This window comes from Ictalurus furcatus, chromosome 11, assembly GCF_023375685.1.
Source record: "Ictalurus furcatus strain D&B chromosome 11, Billie_1.0, whole genome shotgun sequence".
NCBI classification, from domain to species: domain Eukaryota; kingdom Metazoa; phylum Chordata; class Actinopteri; order Siluriformes; family Ictaluridae; genus Ictalurus; species Ictalurus furcatus.
Window position 1 is genome coordinate 24,306,561 of NC_071265.1, and position 21,846 is coordinate 24,328,406.

Here is a 21,846-nt window from a genome sequence, read left to right on the forward strand (position 1 = left end):
TATATTAATACATATTTGTGGTGCAGTTATATTTTGAATATATTCTTGCATGGGTACATGCACATATACATACATGTTTGTTATACTATGCTTGTGAGGACCTTCTATTGATTATTGAATTATTAATGTAGCTAATTAATGCTATTAATGCCTACACCTAACCCTAACCCTAACCTTAACATCAGGAACCAAAGGGATATTTTGGCTCTTTTTCTTTTAAATAAAAACTACAGTTTTTGTAAAAACAGTGTTCTTCATGGTGATCAACAACATGTGGGACCAATAAATGTCCCCACAAGGACAAAACTGACAGATATTCCTATGCTTAATGAGGACATTCCTCACCACCAAGATTGAAAAACATCTCCCACCCACACACAGGCCCTAACATTTCCTGAATTTTAGCTTTGATTCCAAGCTGCAAATCTTAATTCTGTGTTTTAATTTAAAAATTCAATCTAATGTGAAAGATAACTTACAATGATGCTGATTCTAATGAAGAGTGATACATTTAACCCCAGGTGTTATGACTGTTGAGACAAAAGCACCTGAACCACTTCAGCAGTAGAATGGAGCTCTACAAGCAGTTAAAAGCAGATGGGGAAAGTGACTGTCAGTGACTCAGAAATTATGCATCAGTACCATATTCCCTTCAAATCTCTAGCATGGCTTGACTTCACCCACCATCCCTCAAGATACAAGGAAGCATCAAGACTCTTCTCTGTCCCAGCACTCAGGTGGTGGAATAAACTTTCCCTGGCTGTCCAAACATCTGAGTCATTGACTGTCTTGAAATGAAGATTAAAGATCTTCCTCTTCAACAAGCACTTAAATTAGCACAATTTAATTAAAATAAATCCCCTGACTGGGCATGGTGGCTTAGTAGTTAGCATATTTGCCTCGCACATCCAGAGTTGGGGGCTCGTTTCCCGCCTCTGCCCTGTGTGCGCAGAGTTTGCAAGTTCTCTCTGTGCTTCTGGGATTGCCTCCCCTGGTCCAAAGACATGCGCTGTATGCTGACTGGCATTTCCAAATTGCCCGTAATGTGTGAACGGGTGTGTGAATGTGTGTGCAATTGTGCCCTGCAATAGGCTGGCCTCCTGTCCAGGGTATCCCCCGCGCTGTGTATGATAAGCAGTACAGAAAATGGATGGATGGATGGAAATCCCCTGACTTGTACTAAATTTCCTCTAACATGGATTAGTAGTCTTACACCCTGATCTATTTATGGTTTTGATATTTGATATTTATCGTTTTCACTCCCCACAGTGATGAGACAAAGAGATCTAACAACCAGGACAAGCCAACAATAAGACTTTACTGCAGTCCTGATTTCACTTTGTGCACTAATGTTTCTTCTACCATCCATCCTTCCATCAATCCATTTTCCATACCATTTACCCTACACAGGGTCACGGGGGAGCCTGGAGCCTATCCCAGGGAAATCACGGAACAAGGCAGGGGATACACACTAACACACCAGTTCACACACTACGGACAATTTGTAAATGCCAATCAGCCTACAGCACATGCCTTTGGACTGAGGAGGAAACAGGAATACCCAGAGGAAGCCCCTGAATCATGGGGAGAACATGCAAGCCCCACAGATTGGAATTTGAAAAGAAATACAGAGATGAGTGATAAAAGTTCTGTAACCAAGATTAACCTCTACCAAAGTGATAGAAAGGCCAAAGTGTGGAGAAAGAAAGGATCTGTCCATGAACCAAAACATATGAGCTCATCAATCAAGCACGGTGGTGGTATCTGTCTTCCAATTTACAGAGAAATGCATCCAATCTAATTGGGAGGAACTTCATCATGCAGAAAGACAATGACCCCAAAAGCACTGTGAACACAACAAAGTACTTCTTCAGGGGAAATAGTGGAAGGTTTCAGACTGGCCAAGTCAATCACCAGACCTATTTGAGCATGCATTTCACTTCCTGAAGAGGAGACGGAAGAGAGAAACCCCCCAAAACAAACTGAAAGAAGCTGCAGTATAAGCCTGGAAAAGCAACACAAAAGAAAAATGCAACGGTTTGGTGATGTCAGTGGGTAACAGTCTTGATGAAGTTATTATAAGCAAAGGATATGCAATCAAATCCTAGTATATATGTAAACATGAGAAAATGAAAGTTGAAATTCTGATCTATCGTCTCATATTCATCTTTTGTTCTCAAACCCAAATTCTTCAATGTATAGCAAAAACAATAGAATTGGCCTTGCTGTTCCAATACTTTTGAAGGGGACCGTATGCATCACAGTCTTTTATTATGATTTATGCTTTTATGAATGTACTAGCTAAGCAAATTTCCCCCTGTTTTTATTACCAGCTGCTGAGCCTTTTTGTTAGCACAAAGCAGGCTCTCACCAATAGACATTAAAGTAAATAAATAAAAGAAAGTCAGTGTTATTATTGCTGTGTTCGCTGTCTTGAACATAATTCTCCTCAGTACATGCAATATAAATCATTGTTTGCATTTTACAGAAAAACGGTTGTTGACAACAATAGAATGCAGTATGAAACCAATTAAGCTACAGTTAAGCTAAAACTCTAAAAACAAACAAGTTACAGATATGCTGAATGCAGTTTATAAACGAGAAAGCAGAAATATTATGTAAATATGATGTATTTTTTTTTCCTTTTTTTTTCTTTTTGTTTTGTCCCAGGACACCTGGAAGAAATTGCATTAAAAGTACATTCTGAGCAATCAAATCTAGAAGAATGAGAGCAATTTTGCATTATCTGTCTTCAATCATGGAAAACACTCTGACAAGCCAACTAATTTATCTCCATTCAATACATAAAATATGTGAACATGCCAGCAAAGACATTCTCCTGGCATCTGTACACTGATTCCAGTTCATTTACAACCCCAATTCCAAAAAAGTTGGGATGCTGTGTAAAATATTAACAGAATGCAATGATTTGCAAACCTCACAAACCCATATGTTATTCCCAATAGAACATAGAAAACATATCAAATGTTTAAACTGAGGAAATGTACCATTTTTATTAAAAAAAAAAAAGAAGGTAATTTTGAATTTGATGGCCGCAACACGTCTCAAAAAAGTTGGGACAGGGGCAACAAAAGGCTGGAAAAATAAGTGTTACTAAAAAGTAACAGCTGGAGGTTACTAGGCGACAGGTCAGTAACATGATTCGGTATAAAAAGAGTATCTTAGAGAGGCAGAGTCTCTCAGAAGTAAAGATGGGCAGAGGTTCACCAATCTGTGAAAAACTGCCTCTACAATTTGTGTAACAATTTCAGAATAATGTTCCTCAACATAAAATTGCGAAGACTATGAATATCTCATCATTTATGAGATTTGCAAATCATTGCATGTTGTGTTCATTTACATTTATTTACATTTTACACAACGTCCCAAATTTTTTGGAATTGGGATTGTAGATAAAGTCCATTAAAAAGGTTGAGAACATTTTTGAACAGCAAATAGACAGCCATTAGTGAGCTTCATCATTTATCAGATAATTGATGTTCCACTCTATCCATCTGTGGTTCACAGTTAATTACTGTAACTCTATGGATGAAGTCTACAAACCTCTTCTCCCACCCAGATCCTATTTCTGCCATCCAAAAAGCTTTTGTTTCTATACAGATCCTGTTTCTACCACCCTGAAGCCTGCAAGCACCTGCCCCATCCAGGTTTTACTCCTGCCAAGCTGAGGCATATAAGCTCCTGTTCCCAGCCTGGTGACTAAAACACACTGCTCCTTCTTTATTGATTGAATGTGACTTATGTCAAACACGTCTCCTCTGTCTACTGTGAGGCAAACTAGTATATCAGTATCAGCACTGGCTTTTATAAATGGGCTAGTAGGGCTAAACTCTCCATCTCTTTTAAAGAAAAAAAAATTACTGCTAATAAATGTCTAACAAAGTGAATATATATATATATATATATATATATATATATATATATATATATATATATATATATTTATATATATGTACTTTTTTTTTTTTTTTTACATTTGATGAACCAAGAACAACAGAACCATCGATGATTATAAGTAAAATCAAACAGAATGTTATGAAGAAGCAGAGCTAATTTCTTTCTAGTCATGTAAAATGATTCATGTAAAGAAGACTATTGAGGCTATACATTCTGAGCGCATTAAATCATTTAAGCCTGCATCACTGACACGCCCATACCACGTCACCAGCAGTGATTGGGGTTATAAACATGAACGAGGTGTATTGCTTTCTAAGTCAGAGTTTTCAAAGTGCCTTTGGAGGCAAATAGACTAATCAATAACAAAACAAATCACTCCATACTATTAGCATACTATTCAGAAGAGACATGATTGCAGAATCAAAACAGATATGCTGCTGCATATCTGTCTTTCAATGTGGGTGTGTCTATGATTAGCTATAATGCTCAACAATCTATATTTTTTTTAATAACAGCATAGCATGTTACTCATAAGGAGTAGAATATTTTAGCACTTCCATTCAAGATCACAACTAGCCATTACTGATTAATACAATAGTGCTTGAAGAGAGGTGTTTGTGAGAATTCTTTTTATATTACTGCATAAATATGACCTAAAATATCCTAAAAGTCCTAAAAGTAGACAATGAGAACCCGATTTAAAAAATGAGAAAATATACTTTTAAAACTCTTTAGAGATGTTTTTATAACCTTTTCCAGCCTAATGAGCATCAACAACTCTCTCACTGGGGTCCTCAGAAATCTCCTTTGTTCATACCATGATACACTTCCACAATCATGTGTTGTGAAGATCAGACTCTGATAGAGCCCTGTTCTTTTCGTAAAACAGGGTGCTCACTCACACCTGAATGTCACCCCATTGATTGTAAACACCTGAATCAAATTTCAAATCCTCAAATCAAATCCTAGAGGTTCACATACTTTTGCCACTCACAGATATATAATATTGGATCGTTTTCCTCAATAAATAATTGACCAAGTATAATATTTTGTTTCATTTGTTTAATCTCATGGTCTACTTTCAGGACTAGTGTGAAAATCTGATGATGCTTTAGGTCATATTTATGCAGATATATAGAAAATTCTACAAGCACCACTGTATATTTATTATGTTTTGTTAATGTATATTCCAAATACACAGAGATAAAAAATAAAAATAAAAAAATCTACAATCCAGTGCCAGTAAACAGAGAATAGGCTTCTCCTGCAGTGAACTGGCTTCTGACAAGGTTTCTTCTTTTTCACTTCCATCACAGGGAGCTTTTTCCTTGCTGCTGTCATCCTTGGCTTACTCACAGGGAGTTAAGAGATACGGTAGACATAGGCAAGGGATTACAGACCCAGACTTCTTAGCGGTTCATGGTAAAATTGAGTAACCCTCCAGAAGGTGTTATTGAGAAATTTTGGAAATAGATGAGCTTAGAAACATGACTGGATCCTGAGATCCTGAATCATTGGGTGCCCTTTATTGAGTGCACATGGAAGATCAATACAGCATCATAGGTAGCAGCCTATCTGTCATTTGCACACTAGAGCAGAAACTTTAAATGGACATGGTGTCCTGAGAAGGAATGTCCTTATGTAATGCAATTATTTTTCAAACAAACAAAGACCACACACACACACTCACTCTCCTTAAAATAAGGCTGTACAGGAAGAAACAGAGCTGACACAGTATAACAACAACAACAACAACAAGAACAACAACAACAATAAATATAGCTGCAAGCAGCAATTAAGGGGCCAAGCAATACAGCAGCTAAAACTTGTGATTTTTATTCAAACTGTTCAGAAGTTATAAGCAAAATAAACCAGTTTGCATATTTCAAGACCACTAGGTGGCACTGTGCCGAAACGGTGCAGGTACCCTCAGGCTATACTTGTGATGACAGGTACCAAGTTTTGTCTCAATATGCTAAAGCGTTTTGGAAATATAGCCTCACATCCACTTTGGTGTGCTCTTTATCGAATTTGTTTGTTCGTTAATCGAGAATGGGTTGACTAATCAACTTGAATTCCATACATTTCTGTTGCCATGGTCTGAAGATGATCTGATTCGATTTTCGTGACAGTCAGAGCAACGGCCTAGGAGGAGTTTGAAAAGGAAGGTTTTTCAGAAAATTCAAAATGGGATTAAAGCGAAAATTAAAACAATGGTATGTAATCGAATCGTCTTGAGTCAAGGAATTAGAGGAAAAGATTTTGTTTCTAGCCCTTACGGGTCAAAAGTTATTAGCAAAATCATGAGGACAAATTTGGACAGTTGGTGGCACTAGAGGGTTTGAGTCAGAGACTCCAAATTTGCTGTAGTAACAGTTTAGAGTGTCCTCTATCTTTTCTGCAAGCAGTTCTATGGGCTGCCATAGACTAAAGAGCGGAAAAAGAAGAAGCAGCATTATAATAAGAAGAAGACTAACAGATACAATAGGTGCCTACGCAGCTTCGGTGCTTGGCCCCTAATAATGCTGGAACAGTTGTGCATGTGTACCTTGTGCCGGTTTCTTCCCAGCTCTGCAAATATGCTGCAAAGTGTTTGTAATTGTGTGTGTCAGAATGTCTGTGTCTATGGTGCCCTGTGATGGACTGGTAGGGTGTTTTCCTGCTGCGTGCCCAACCCAACCTACAAACTCTGTGACACAAAGACACAGAGGAGTCAGCCTCCTCTAATTGCTGACCTTTTCCAGAGCAGACATAAGAACCAATACAGCCGAATTAGCAAACACTGAGCATACAGGTTACTTTTAGCAACAGGGCATCCTCTATAATTATCATCATCATCTCCAGCATATTTAGCATTTTCCAAGCAGACATCGTCAGTGGCATCTGTCTCTAATGACTGACCTTCAGGATCCTGATCAAAGCAGCAGGGGAAAGGTGTTATGTTGAAAGAAAGAGGTCTCAGTTTCAGCACTGGTGAATTGTAGCTAGGCTACAGGAGGCATATAATCCAGCAATTTTAGTGGGAGTAATTTCAACATAAATCCAACACTCTGACCTGTAATGCCATGGGGCTTGTGCAGTATCCAACTGAGAGACTGTTGTGTGCTTTAAAGCTACAACCTCAATTCCGAAAAAGTTGGGACAGGCTGGGAAATGCTAATAAAAACAAAGAGGAGTGATTTGTAAATGTACTCTGACTTGTATTTAAACAAGTAAGAGCATATAAAGACAATGTATTTGATGCTTTATCTAATCAACTGCATAGTTTTTTGAAGGCAAATGTTTATTTTGAAATTGATGCACGCGACACGTTCCAAAAAAGTTGGGACAGGGCGATTTAGGACTAATAGCGATGCGAAATAAGAAGGTAATATGAAACACGTGAGGCAATCGTCTAATCAGAGTATATAAGGAGCCTCCAAAAAAGACCTAGTACTTCAAGAGCAAGGATGGGTCGAGGCTTTGAGAACAACATTCCCCAAAGACAAATCGGTAGGATTTCGGGCATTTCACCTTCTACAGTGCACAATATAATGAAAAGATTCAAGGAATCCGATCAAATCTCAGTGCGTAAAGGGCAAGGCCCAAAACCACTACTGAATGCGTGTGATCTCCGATCCTTCAGACGTCACTGTCTTCAAAACCGTTATGAGTCTGTAATGGATATCCTGACATGGGCTTGGGAATACTTTGATAAACCTTTGTAAGTCAACACCATTCGCCACTGTATCCACAGATGCAAGGGCATACATCAACACTATCCAGAAGCCGCCAAGTTTTCTGGGCTCGGTCTCATCTGAGATGGACAGTAGCACAGTGGAATCATGTCTTGTGGTCCAATGAGTCAACATTTCAAATAGTTTTTGGACAAAACAGCTGTTGTGTTCTCCAGGCCAAAGAGGAAAATGACCATCCATTCAAGCCGTTATCACTGTGTGTCAGTGACCATGGCATGGGTAACTTGCACATCTGTGAGGGCGCCATTAATGCAGAAATATATGTACACAACATATGCTGCCATTCAGAGCAGGACGACGCCAAACCACATTCTGCCCGGATTACAAGCGCATGGTTGCGTAAACAGAGAGTGTGAGTGCTAGCATGGCCTCCCTGCAGTCCTCACCTGTCTCTGATTGAGAATGTGCGGTGCATCATGAAGCACAAAATAAGGCAACGAAGGTCTCATACAGTTGCACAGATGAAGAAATGCAAAATGGAGCAATGGGAGAAAATTCCGCTTGCTAAACTTAACCAGCTGGCGTCTTCAGCGCCCAAACACTTGCCCAAAACACAAGGTGGTGTTACCCAGTGGTAAACAGTCAACTGTCCCAGCTTTTTTGGAGTGTGTTGCAGTCATCAGATTTGAAATGAGTGTATATTTTCAAAAATAAATCAAATTTAGAAAGTAAAACATCAAATAATGTGTTATTGTGTGTTTTCAATATAGTACAGGGTGAACTGATTTTTCAAATGACGACTTGTTTGTTTGTTTTTTTGCATTTTCCATACTGTCACCCACACACCCAGCCACAGCTAAAGGTCTCATTTACCAACAACCATCACTGTGTAAGACGAAACATCTTTGTGCAATTGCAATTTTGCCAATTCAAGTGGTTTTCTGCAACCAAAAAAAAAAAAAAAGCACAAAAAACTCACAAATTTTGAAAAAAGCTGCAGTAAAATCACACATTTTTGGCTGCAACAATCACAAATAAACTGCATGAAATCCTGTATGGGCTGATTAATTAGAATGTATGCCTGACAAAGAAACGTTCCCAAATCAGGATACATTCAGGTAAAAATATTTACAAAACAGAGGAAAATAAACTGTTATACAACTGAAAATGAAGACACTAGCTAGACTTAAATAATATATTTTCCTACATGTGTGAGGACATAACACCACATATCATAGCCAAAATGTTGGCCAATGTTGGCAAACACAACATACTACATTCGAGACTGGAAGAGGACTCATTCATTTCCTTCAGTCTGTATTAATGCACTTAACTAGCAAACTAGCGCTCCATGCATTATTTTAGCTACATTACATTAGCAACCACTAGCTTTTAATCCCAGTAAAGTAGATTTCAGGGGAACCAAAACATGAAACTGTGGCAAACACTGGAGCTTTTATTTGCCCAAAGGCCTAGCTAATGAATTTATTATTTGTCAAACCCTGTGATAGTTTCCATCACATCTTTTTTATTCTTGTGCTTGTAAGACAAATGGAAAATTGCCTACAGGCAGCCACCTCCGTTGTGGCATAACGTGCTGATCCATTTTCCTAGTGGCTGTTTGTGAATTTTACTTAAACTGAGGTAAGAGGAAAGTAAGAGTGCATGTGAGAAAGCAGACTCTATGAGCTGGGAGTAGGCTTGGGGAGTAACGGAATACATGTACCGATGTTACGTAATCAGGATACAAAAAACTGGTAACTGTAATCCGTTATAGTTATGTCAAAAAAAAAAAAAAAAAAGTAATCAGACTACAGGTACATTTTGTAAAAAAAAAAAAAAAAATGGGAATAATATCAGGATTACAATTTTTTTTTTTCATTTAAAACCAAAGAAATGAAACTTTTGCAGGGCTCCAGACTGCGCCTAAAACGGTCACATTTGCGACCAAAAACATTCATTTGCAAATGATATTTTTGCTGAGATCGCCACTGGTGACAATATAAATTTACATGTTATGATTTAAAAATTGGCATGTAATGTCTTTTTAATTGCGTGTTCTGTGAGGAGTAGCCTGTCAGTTAATTTGTCGTCTTGACGTAATGAAATGAGACGCTGCGCATGAAAGTTTCAGAGGGGGAAAAAAAAAAAAAGAGTTCAAATTCATCCAGAATCTGCACGGGGTACACAAGGATCAGTTTCCACATCAGAAAGAGATGTCAAAACGAAAAATATCAGCCTTTTCTAAACAATCCTCATCTCTGTCGAGCACCAATGCTGAAGTCACACCTGCTAATAATAAAAGCAGGCTCCAGTTGTGCCAGCATGAGACAGAGTGAAAACGACAGAGACACAGAGGATCATCTTTCCATGTCGATCAATGAATTCCCAAGTAAAAGTGCAGAAAGGCATTTTAAGACTTCATGGATTCAAGAGTTTGCATGGCTCATCGCGCACACAAAATGTCCTTCCAGCCTGAAGATCCATCGGTCTCTGCATGAATCTCTGCTTGCTTGTCTGACATCTCAAACTGGATGAGGGAACACCACCTTAAGCTCAAAAACTTAAGCAAAAACTGAGCTTCTCGTCATCCCAGCCTGCCCCTCAATCAACCACAACCTCACTGTATAGCTCGGCTCAACCACACCCAAGCCAACCAGGACAGCCGGAGACCTTGGGGTGACTTTTGATGACAACTTGACCTTCACAGACCACATTTCAACAACTGCACGGCCCTGTAGGTTCATTCTGTATAACATCAAGAAAATCAGACCCTACCTCACTGAACAGGCCACACAGATACTAGTCCAGGCTCTCGTATTCTCAGAACTGGACTACTGCAATGCACTACTCTCGGGCCTCCCAGCCAGCTCCATCAAAATCCTTCAAATGATTCAGAATGCAGCAGCATGCTTCGTCTTCAACCAGCCCAAGAGAACCCACATCATGCCCCTCTTCATCTCCCTCCACTGGCTTCCTGTAGCTGCCCACATCAAATTCAAGGCCTTGATGCTCATGTACAAGACCTTGTACATGACCCATTTCAAGAAAGAGACTGTGAGAAAACAGGGTGATGGTCAAAAGCATAAAAAAGCTCGTGCAAGCAGTGTCTCGTGCATGTGAACTACATGACCAGAGCTAAAAATAAAATTCAACACCATCTATATGATTGCATTTGAAGTGCTGCCTTTCACCAAATTTACCTCTCAGATATTACTAATGAAGAAAAATTGACTGGATGTGTGCAAGACGTATGACACAGCATGTGCTTTGAGCAGAATGCATGTAGTTGAGATATTGCTTGTCCTATTGGCTACTCAGTGTGAACGTGAATCAAAAGTACACAATTCAACCTTGGAAGACTTGATCAGGTTCAGCACAAAGGGCCCATCATTTGAACAGTTTGATCCTGGACCATTTGTCAAATGCTGGCTTTCTGAAAAACAGAGGAAGAGGCCAAACTACACTCAGTGGCCAATTGATGCTGACATAATTCTGGTCAGTGACACTGGCTCGAATTCTGTGTAACGAACAATTCTTTGTGACTGTGTATAGTTCTCAAGTTGGAAAAGACGTTCAGTTCCCACTTTAAGTGAACTTGGATGAAAATGCTGATGCTGTAAAAGGAGGCCAGACGTATACACATGACAGAATGACTGAAAGTAGGCGTTTTAAAATTTTTAAATGTAAGTTCATTCTTATCTTATAGGAGCCAATGGCTCCTAAATAGATTTCTTTGTCTGGAGCCCTGCTTTTGACAAAACACAATATAGACACAGCTGCATGATTATAGTCCTGGTTCTCTCTTGCCAGTTATGACTCAAATGAGCAACACATTTATATCTTTAATTAAAACAAATACAAACATCTACCATGTTTTTAACCCTCCAATTATCTTTGGGGTCAATTTAACCCCACTCAATGTTTAACGTCTGTAAATACATGATTGACAATTTTTTTTGTTTCAGATTTAATGGGGACAACTCGGTAAACATCAAATTAGCATGATGATATTTTCTCAATGTCCTGTACACATTATGTAGCATAATGTTGTTATGCGGTGTTCTCTGGGGTCAATTGAATTTGGGGAATTAGAATTTGGGGAAACCCCTTGAATCATTCTTTGTGTCTATTTCAATTGCTTTTGCTTGATTCGTTCGTTGCAAACAGCTGAAAGTCTGTAAACTTTGACAATAAACCTGATTTGCAATCGGGGTTGAATAATTCTAATTGCAACTATCAGCAAAAAAAAAAAAAAAAAAAAAAAAAAAAAAATGCCCCCCTTTCAGAGACTGTATTTTAAAGATAATTTTGTAAAATCCAAATGAGCCTTACAGATCTTTATTGGAACGCTTTTAAACAACTTTTTTCAACCATAAACAATTCTTGGAAATGCACCTGTAGAAAAGTTCTTGAGACACTAACAGTTTACAGGCGGTAGGCAATTAAAAACACCAGAAGAAAGATGCCTAGGGTGCCTGCTCACTTGCATGAACATGCCATAGGCCTGCTGCAGGGAGGCATGAGGACTGTAGATGTGGCCAGAGCAATAAACTGCAATGTCTGTAACGTAAGACGCCTAAGACAGTGCTACAGAGAGACAGGAAGGACAGCAGATCGTCCTTGCAGTGGAAAATTACATGTAACCATGTGTCCCTCCAGATGTGATATTGACACCCCTCCATTTGTCAAATTTCTGTTTGTCAAATGTCTGTGAAACTTGTTCAGTTTATGTCTCAGTTGTTGAATGTTTTTATGTGGATACAAATATTTATACGTGAAGAAATTTGCTGCAAATGAAAGCAGTTGAATGTGAGAGAACGTTTCTTTATATATATATGGTCATATGAGCATAGAGAAACTATAGCAACAGTACTCATGCAGAGAATAAAAAATAAAAGAAACACTGATCATAATGCATACTTATGTTGTACAACTGTATTCTTTTTTTTAATATACATTTTATTGTTCTTCAAATAAAAGTAAAATATTTTTTACAATTAGCCCTGTAGATTTTCAGGTGAACTACTAAACAAACAGATTCTAATAAAAATGTCTCACCTTTAATAGCTGCACACGTTGTTGCAGTGTCCATAAGAAGCCATCGATAAGAGAACAAATTCAAGTCAAATAAAAGCAACACACACGAACAGGTTCGAATAAAAGTAGAACTTACTGTATGTAGAATTAATCCCATAACTTAAACATGATGATTAAACATACGTTCATTTCAAATAATTACACTACAGGCAAAATGCTTCTGAAATAAATGTAGTCAAACTTGACGAATTCTGGGCCACTAAGAATGAAAATGATGCTTAAAATTGTTAATTGGCTCTAGTTTTCAAGATATGCTATTGGGACAGTATATACGAACCTTGACTTGGGAATGGCAGAGGATAAGTAAGTTATAAAGGGAAGGGATCTCAATTTAAACCAGAAATGACTAAAATACATCTTTGATTGGATCTATGAATAAATCTATGAGTGGATTTGGACAGTAATTGCTTTTTAGGCAAAACAATGAATGATGCAATCTGAAGCTGGTATTGCATCATACATGCTATGAATTGCATCAGTTTATTCCTAAAAGTCATGGATGATGCAACCATAACGACGCTTACATCACTCTGCTGAAAAACATGTACTTGCTCCGTGGAAAATTTCCAAGGTTAAGTGAAGCTAAGATAAAGGATGGTGTTTTTGTTGGTCCTCAGATTTGTGAACTTCTTCAAGATGATGCATTTGCCCATGCACTGCGTGGCAAGAAAAAGACGGCATGGAAAGCCTTCCAGTTAGCGGCGATAAATTTTCTCGGAAACAACAAGGCAGACAGTTTGAGGTTGTTGGTGGAAAACCTCCTCAAGGCATACAAAAGCCTTGGTTGCAACATGTCACTAAAGATACATTTTTTTGCACTCTAATATAGATATTTTTCCACCGAACTGTGGAGAAGTGATCGACGAGCACGGTGAGCGATTTCACCAGGACATTGCAACAATGGAGAAAAGCTATCAGAGCAAATGGAGCCCATCAATGCTTGCAGACTATTAGTGGATAGTGACAAGAGATGCTCCATTTAATGAATACAAGAGACACGCCAGGACCACTGAGTACTAAATGTGTACACAGTGTTTACTTTTTATGTATCCCAAAGCCTTCTACCATATAATATAGCAATATAACTAAGTGCCACTATCTGTATCTGTTTAGTACTGTATCTTCACAACACGTCTGTGGAAGTGTATCATGGCACGAACAATGGAGATTTCTGAGGACCTCAGAAAAAGAGTTGTTGACGCTCATCAGGCTGGTAAAGGTTACAAAACCTTCGTTCAAGAGATTGGACTCCACCAATCCACAGTCAGACAGACTGTGTGCAATCCGTCTTGTTTTCCTCAATAAATAAATGACCCAGTATCACATTTGTGCCTCATTTATTTAATTGGGGTCTACTTTTAAGACTTGTGTGAAAATCTGATGATGTTATAGGTCATATTTATGCACGATATATAGAAAATTCCCAAACTTTCAAGCACCTCTCTATATATTTTAGAACATATACAATCCAAATAATTTATTCATATTTGGTTATATCCCCACACTATAGGATAAATAAAATGCAATAAAAAAATAAAAAGCATTAACAATCACAGTGGATGACACAGTGGGCAGGATTGCCGCCTCACGGCTCCGGGGTCTCTGGTTTCATCGTGAGCTCGGGTTACTGTCTATGTGTGTTTCCTCCCACATCCAACAAACATATAATAAGTGGATTGGCTATGCTAAACGGCCCCTAGCTGTGTATGAATGCGTGTGTGAATGGTTGCATTGAAATATTTGAATATGTTGCTTGAGAATGAGGTGATAATATATTTAACAAGTAATTGGTAGTGTAGGAAACGTAGAACTCAAATAATATAACCATGCAAATTGAAAGCAGCAGGGGTCTGGGATGTATTATATTTGTAATTGTTGTCTAGCATTTTATCAAGTAATGTGTGATTAATCCAAATAAACAGTAACTGGATTATGGTTAAATACCTGCCAACTTAAAATGCATATTTGACTTTCAGAAATTCAAATACATATCCATAATCCAACCTGTGACACTATACGGTGAATTTTGTGTCTGTGTCTCAATGCTGAGCGACAGCCCTGCTCTTGCTGTGCAAAAGAGATAAAGACAAACATACTGTGCAAATAAAGGATGAGACTGAGGTGTGTTGTGTTGCCATGACAAGCCAAAGGTGTGTGTTGTCACTGTTTACTTGTATGCATGCACTCACATGATTTGTATTTCTAGTCTAATCTCCTGTCTGTCTAAGTAGCTGCCAAACCCTGAGCTCAGCTCTGTCATGTGCGTACCTGCTGTGGAGATCACCGAATATATTCAGTTTAAAAAAAAAAAGGGTGAGAGAGACAGATAGAAACCGAGAAAAACATTAGGTAAGGAATCAAAAGGGTGAAAGGCAGGCAGTAGTCAGAGTGATGTACATCCAAAGGAGAAGCAGAAAACGTGTCTGAGATGGAAAAAAAAAAAACTAAGACAGGTTAAAGGATAAAAAGGAGAAGGGAGATGGAGAGTATGGTAAAGTGATAAAACAAAATTTGCTTTTGGCAACTGACACACTAACATTCCCAAACTGAGAAAGCATCCGAGCCGATTTCTCTTTCTAAACTCTAGCTCAGCTGTTTTCAATTACTAGTTTAAATCTCAACTCTTGCGTTTCTTCTCGTTTCATCTCGTCTTTCTTAGACATTGGAAAATTTCTTTATATATATATATATATATATATATATATATATATATATATATATATCCCACACAGCACATACTTCCAAACAAACACAGAATCAATCTGACTGCTGTTTATATGTTGAGATCAACTGACATTACCCAGAGTCATAGTTTAGATCAGGGATCGTGAACTAAAAATGATGACAGATCAGCTCCGTAAAATGCTGAATGAAAAGATCTGAAAATAAGCAGCTAACATGACTGACTAGTGAAAGGATAACTTTTGATGCTTAATGACTAAAGATTAACTCGTGCATATGAGTAATATAAGGCATTTTGAATTAGTGTTTTGCTTCACTTTACCATTTTGAATTAGCGCCACAGACTCAAACGAGAAATCCGTTTTCAAGCAGAGAATAAACGCATACTTCTGTCCAATCATATTTAAACATTCAGCTTTTGTAGTTGAATTTTTGAACAGACCACATTGTATCTTCACTAAGCAGAACACAGACGCAAAGGAAATATAGACATTTTTCATAGCTTGATTCTGCTACAGTGTTTTTCAAGTGCTCAGTTCCGTCCGCTGACTTTTCTGGGTCCATCAGTTGATGACACCACTGGTTTACAGAAAGGTAACTGACAACAGCAGGAATATAGCTTTCCTGTGTTCATTTGAAAGAGTCTCTTGTTTTTGCCAGGTGGCTACAGATATAAAGCATATGGTTGCATGGCTGAATACTCATGTGTCAGGTCTATCTAAGAATTATTACATTTATAATCCCAAACATAATTCATTAAACCTGCACTATAGCTATCATATATCTTACATTCCACATACACTTCTGGGCTTTAAAAATAAAAAAATAAATAAAAAAATAAATAAATGGGTCAAGCCCCAAATGGCAAAGTATTAAGCCTTTGATGATTTTAACAACAAATAATTGGTCAGAAAAGTAGCAACAATTAAACAAATGCACTCCTGAGACCTCCCGTGCCACTGGAAGAAAGCTGTAGTGAAATGTTTGGGGAAAAGCTAGAAACCGGGAAATTTACGTATAGTCTTCTTGTATGCAAAGTTAAAATCATGATAATCATTAAAATATTTGATGTAAAGTTCAAACTAACATGTTTGGGTATACAAAATTAAAATAAAGTAAAATAAATAAATAAACAAACAAACAAACAAACAAACAAACAAACAAAGCTGTCTGTAACTTTACCCACAAGCCCACAAGAAACCAAATGGAAAAGCTATCCCTTTCTAAGTTACTTCATCTATTTGTTTAATTCTTGCTAATTTCCTTACCAGTGATTTGTTGTTAAGGCCATTAAAAGCTTAATATTTTGCCATTTTGGGATTGGCCTTTATTTTTTGGCCAGGAGTGTACATTAAACCTACACTATACCTACATTATAGTGGCACTCTATCTACTATATACATACTTTACACCTACACTATTCCTATATATCTACATTAAACCTACATTATAGTGACACTCTATTTACAATATACATATTTCACACCTACGCTATTCGTATATTAAATGTACATTAAACCTACATTGCAGTGACACTAGATCTACATTAAACCTACATTGCAGTGACACTAGATCTACATTAAAAATACTTTACACCTACACTATTTCTACACCTAGACTACACCCTCATTATACCTACAATAAACCTACACTATTCTTATACTAAACCGACATTATTAGTAGTAGAGATTGTTGGTTTTCCTGGTGAGTGTATGTAACTAATAGCTAGCTTGCTTTATTTATCTTCCAGTGAAGCTAAGACAAAGCCTAGGGTGTAACATCAAACTTAAATACAATTTAAACATAAATCATATATTGGGTTGTAGGCTATACATTTTGGCTAATACTGTTTATTATTGGAACTAGAAAAACAAACAAACGAAAAACGCTGGGCCGCGAATGCCTACATGAGAGATGCCTACAAGTGACTTACCGCTTGCTAGTGTGAACATAGGGTAAGATAGTGGTCAGGAAATGTACACACTGTTTAAATACCCCAGCAACACGGCTGTTCCTGATGTTCACAAGGCAACACCCACTACCGCATGTTGCTGCTGTGTTGGGAAAAAGCTCTGGTCAGCGTTGCTTGTTACAGTGGTCCTTTTCTGATGATGGATGGTGTAGAAGGGATAACAAATGAGCTACAGTCAGTAAATGATTACCAAAAAAGTGCACCTATAATATGTGGAGAAGCTGGCCGATGAGTGAATATAAAAGGTAGGTGTAATAAACTGGCAACTCAAGAGCTTGAAAACAGAGAACAGCCTTAAATAAAGAGAAACAAAGATTTCTAGAGTTAATCAAATGGTAAATTTAAGGTAAGTGGCTAATTATGAAGTAGCTTTCTCTGTCTTATTACCATTTGTATTTCAAGGGCTACAATCTGGCTTTAATAAGACCTCAAAAATAGAAGCACAGGTCAAGCGGTACCTCAAGGCATACAGTATCATGTGGGGCCCTGTATCATGTTCCCCAAAGCAAACACATCAAGTTCTATATTGTTTTCCTTGTCCTTGCTTGTTGTTTTTAAGACATGTACCTAAATGCATGTCCAAGCCATGTATTACCTTTAACCTTTTGAAGATATGAAATACAAGCATAAATATAACTCTCCAACACACAGGCTCATTACTGATTGAACAGAAGAAGAAATAATAATAATAATAAAAAAAACCCTCAGAATCCCCATATCTTTCTTTTAATCACAAACCTCTGAATCTTCAGCTGGCTCGAGTCCATTTTTCTTTTCTGTTCTTTACAATGAAGTATGCAGTTAATCTTGTTTATCTTGCAGGGTCAATATTAGGACTGTTAATCCTTTTTGCACATGTGGAACGCAAGTGCATCAAGTGGAAAAAGGCAACAGCCTCATAATTAAGCAAACAGTGAGAAGAGGCCAAGGGCTTTGCATGCTAAGCTTCTATTGGGAAATGTGCCAAATAATATGGGCATCCATACGGTGTGAATTATGCCTTTTTCGGATGTTCAAACTCAAATTCTTTTAGCGTGAAAGCAGAAAGGCAGGCTAGATTCAGATAGCTGGCATTTTTTGCGCAGATTCTTTATCTGTCTGGATTTGTGCATGTAGACAAGCTCGGGCTCACTGAAATTGTTGAAAAAGCCCGTCATATGAACGTGATCATGACATTTGAATTGTTTTTATGACTGTTGATCCTGTTATAGTTTTACACACATTATTACATTATTAAAAGGAACATTACATTGTCATCAAAAGCAACAATAATTAATAATGATCCCAAGTAATGATTTAATAATAATCATTAAGTACTTATTTACTGGGACACACCACAACATTTAAAAAAAAAAAAGATTTTATTGTGCAAATGTTCTATATACAAATCCCATACTCAAAACAGAATTATGCTTAAAGGTATAAAAGATATATTCAGTGTTCATTTTAAATTGAGTCCAGCTGTCATGCTTGTTCTGTCTAGGCTTGAGTGCATGGTCCCCCGCATTAAGAGGATTCAACTCCCAGGAGCCTGCGGCTCTGCGTTAGCCTCTTGGACTCTGTGGAAAGAAAAATCAGAGTTGACTTGTCTGGCCGAGCAGTAGTGCCTGAGTTTTATCAAAAAAATTAAAATAAAATTAAATAATCAAACGTCTAGACTTGAAAAGCGTACACATCGACCAGAAGTATACCGCACATTGAAATAAGTCAGTGTCCCCAATCTGTATCCTTTTCTCTGTGAACACCCATCAATCAGCTGTACATACAAAGTAAAGGATAGTACCCGACCAGAGGACCAGATTTTTCCCCATCCCATTTTCAGAATCAATTCAAAGGTGGCACGGTGGAGAAGTTGGTATTATTGCTGCCTTACAGCTCCAGGGTCTCCGGTTCAAATCGGGTTACTCTTTGTGCATGATCTTTATGCATGTGTTTCCTCAGGGTGCCTTGTTTCGTCTCACCTAACTGCCTATGCTAAACTGACCCAATGTGTGTGGGCAAGGTGCCATGTGATGGACTGGTGCCTCTCTAGGGTGCATTTCTGAGATAGGCACTGGATCCACCACCACCACCACCCTGACTAGGATAAAACAGTTACTAAAGATGAAAGAGCTTCAATTCAAGTCTAATTCTGTTTGCATAATATACACTAATTGAGCACTTTATTAGGAACACATGCACACTTACTCATTCATGCAATTACCTAATCAGCCAATCATGTGGTAGCCGTGCAGTACATAAAATCATGCAGGCATGGGCCAGCCGCTTCAGGCAATGCTCAAATCAACGAGCAGTATGGGGAAAGTGTGTCCTTGTTGAAGAGAGAGGTCGACAGAGAATAGTCAGACTTGTGTGAGCTGACAGAAAGGCTACAGTAACTCAGATAACCACTCTGTACAATTGTGGTGAGCAGAAAAGCATCTCGGAATGCACAACACACTGAACCTTGAGGCGGATGGGCTACAACACCAGACCACATCGGGTTCCACTTCTGTCAGCCAAGAACAGACAGCTGAGGCTGCAGGGGGCACAGGCTCACCAAAACTGGACAGTTGAAGATTGAAAAACATAGCCTGGTCTGATGAAACTCAATTTCTGCTGAGGCACACACATTTCGGGTCAGAATTAGGCACTAGCAGCATGAATCCATGAACCCAACCTGCCTTGGGTCAACAGTCCAGGCTGGTGGAGGTGGTGTGATGGTGTGGGGAAAGTTTTCTTGGCACACTTTGGGCCTGTTAACACCCATCATCCCTCCCTTAAATACCACAGCTTATTTGAGTATTGTTGCTGCCCATGTGCATCCCTTCATGAGTTTTCTGTGACTGTTGCGGCCAAAAAGGTTTGTTTTTACTGTGGCTTTTTTCAAATTCTGCGATGCAACTTGCTGAATTTTTTGTGGGTTTTTTTTTTTTTTTTTTGCAGAGAACTACTTGAATTGGTGAAATTGCTACTGCAGGAAATTGTTTCGCATGGTCTTTTGCAGTGATGTTTGTTGGTAAACGATACCTTTAAGCTGTACTCATGTTCCACACACATGAATCGAAAAGGGCTTTGGCTGAATGTGTGTTGTGATGACATCACATGACTCACCCAGGCCCGGATCTGCGGAAAATCTGCGTTAATTTTGAAAAATTGCAAGCTCCTTCGAATATTACAGCGCTTGCTTTATATTGCATTCATTTCTGCGATCGCAAAATCCTGGAGGGACCGATTTACCCATCTTCGAATTGCTACTTCCAGCAGGATAATGCACCATGCCACAAAGCAAGTCGTCTCAAACTGGTTTCATGAACATGACAATGAGTTCAATGTTCTTCAGTGGCCTTCCTAGTCACTGGATCTGAATCCAGTGGAACATCTTTGGTGTATCCAGTATTAGTATAGTGTTCCTAATAAAGTGCTCAGTGAGTGCATAGTTCCATTCTTACACCTCAACAGCCCACCACCAAAAAGTAATTTTGCTTAATCAGTTATTATTATTAATAATAATAATAATAAAATCATTAGGTTTCTTAAACAAGATTACACAACTCTCCTCTAATTAGCAAAAGCTGTATCAGTAGAGACAATAATATAGTAATCCACAGAGGATATTCAAATTTGATTTCATTTTAATAAGAGGATTCCTTGGATAGCTTTAAGTAATGTGTTCTGACATGTTATTATATACAGGGTCTTACATTCCTCTTCAGCTGCAGCCCGTTCACCTTTTTTTTTTTACCCTTCTCTCTGTTCAAGTGCTCGTCAGAGCGCTTACTGAAACATTGAGCCAAATCACATGGCTCTCATAAGAAAACTTCTCACTATTAATTAGCACTACAACTCAAGCTTTGCGGTCAATAATCCACCTACACCATTTCCTGCAATCGCTTCAAGCAAGACAACTTTGAACATTAGAAAGCAAGTGGGACGCGAAGCAAGCAGGAGGCAGTGAAGTGAAGAAAACCTGCAGGAAGGCAATTTCGGAAGGTTCGGTACACAGCACCTGTGGGAGATCACAACCTGTGAGGAGGTATAAGGCACCGATGTATGATTTGAAGCAGAATTAACCAGTGCAATCCAACATCGGTTTACTAAATGATTCTGCGGAGTGTATTAATGCATGCGGCTACACTTCATAACTCTTCGCTTTAGATTAGACGTACGGACTTGCCAGGGCTGCCAGAGCCTCATGAATGAAGTAAGGCTTCTGTCTCTAATAATCTGGGTGGATCAGGAGTTATGACTCCTGGTCTCGATTCTGAAGTCTGAGTGTGTCTGACATATGCTAAAACCTAATTTCATCAACTCATGCATTTCAGCTCAGCTGTTAAATACACTGTGTAACCTTGAGCAGTGACTTTCCTTCACAGCTGCTTTTAAAATACACTTCACGTTCAATCAGCAGAGAGAGATACAAGGACAAACACACTGTGGATTCACCTTGGAATGCGCTCAACAATATTTAAGCACCATTTAAAGATACAATTGGTGATTTCTTACTGGTACAAATAA

The 21,846-nt window shown here is 38.3% G+C and overlaps 1 protein-coding gene across 3 annotated transcripts in view; it reads right to left on the reverse strand.

Annotated features, from left to right (window-relative positions):
* Positions 1–18,274: 18,274 nt before the first annotated feature.
* rad18 (RAD18 E3 ubiquitin protein ligase) overlaps positions 18,275–21,846 on the reverse strand; it is a 61,943-nt gene continuing 58,371 nt past the window's right edge. For all 3 annotated transcript variants that reach the window (XM_053636081.1, XM_053636077.1, XM_053636078.1), the window contains one exon: positions 18,275–18,908. In XM_053636081.1, coding sequence (XP_053492056.1) covers positions 18,866–18,908 — 43 coding nt within the window. In that variant the 3' untranslated portion in view covers positions 18,275–18,865. The remainder of the gene's footprint in view (positions 18,909–21,846) is intronic.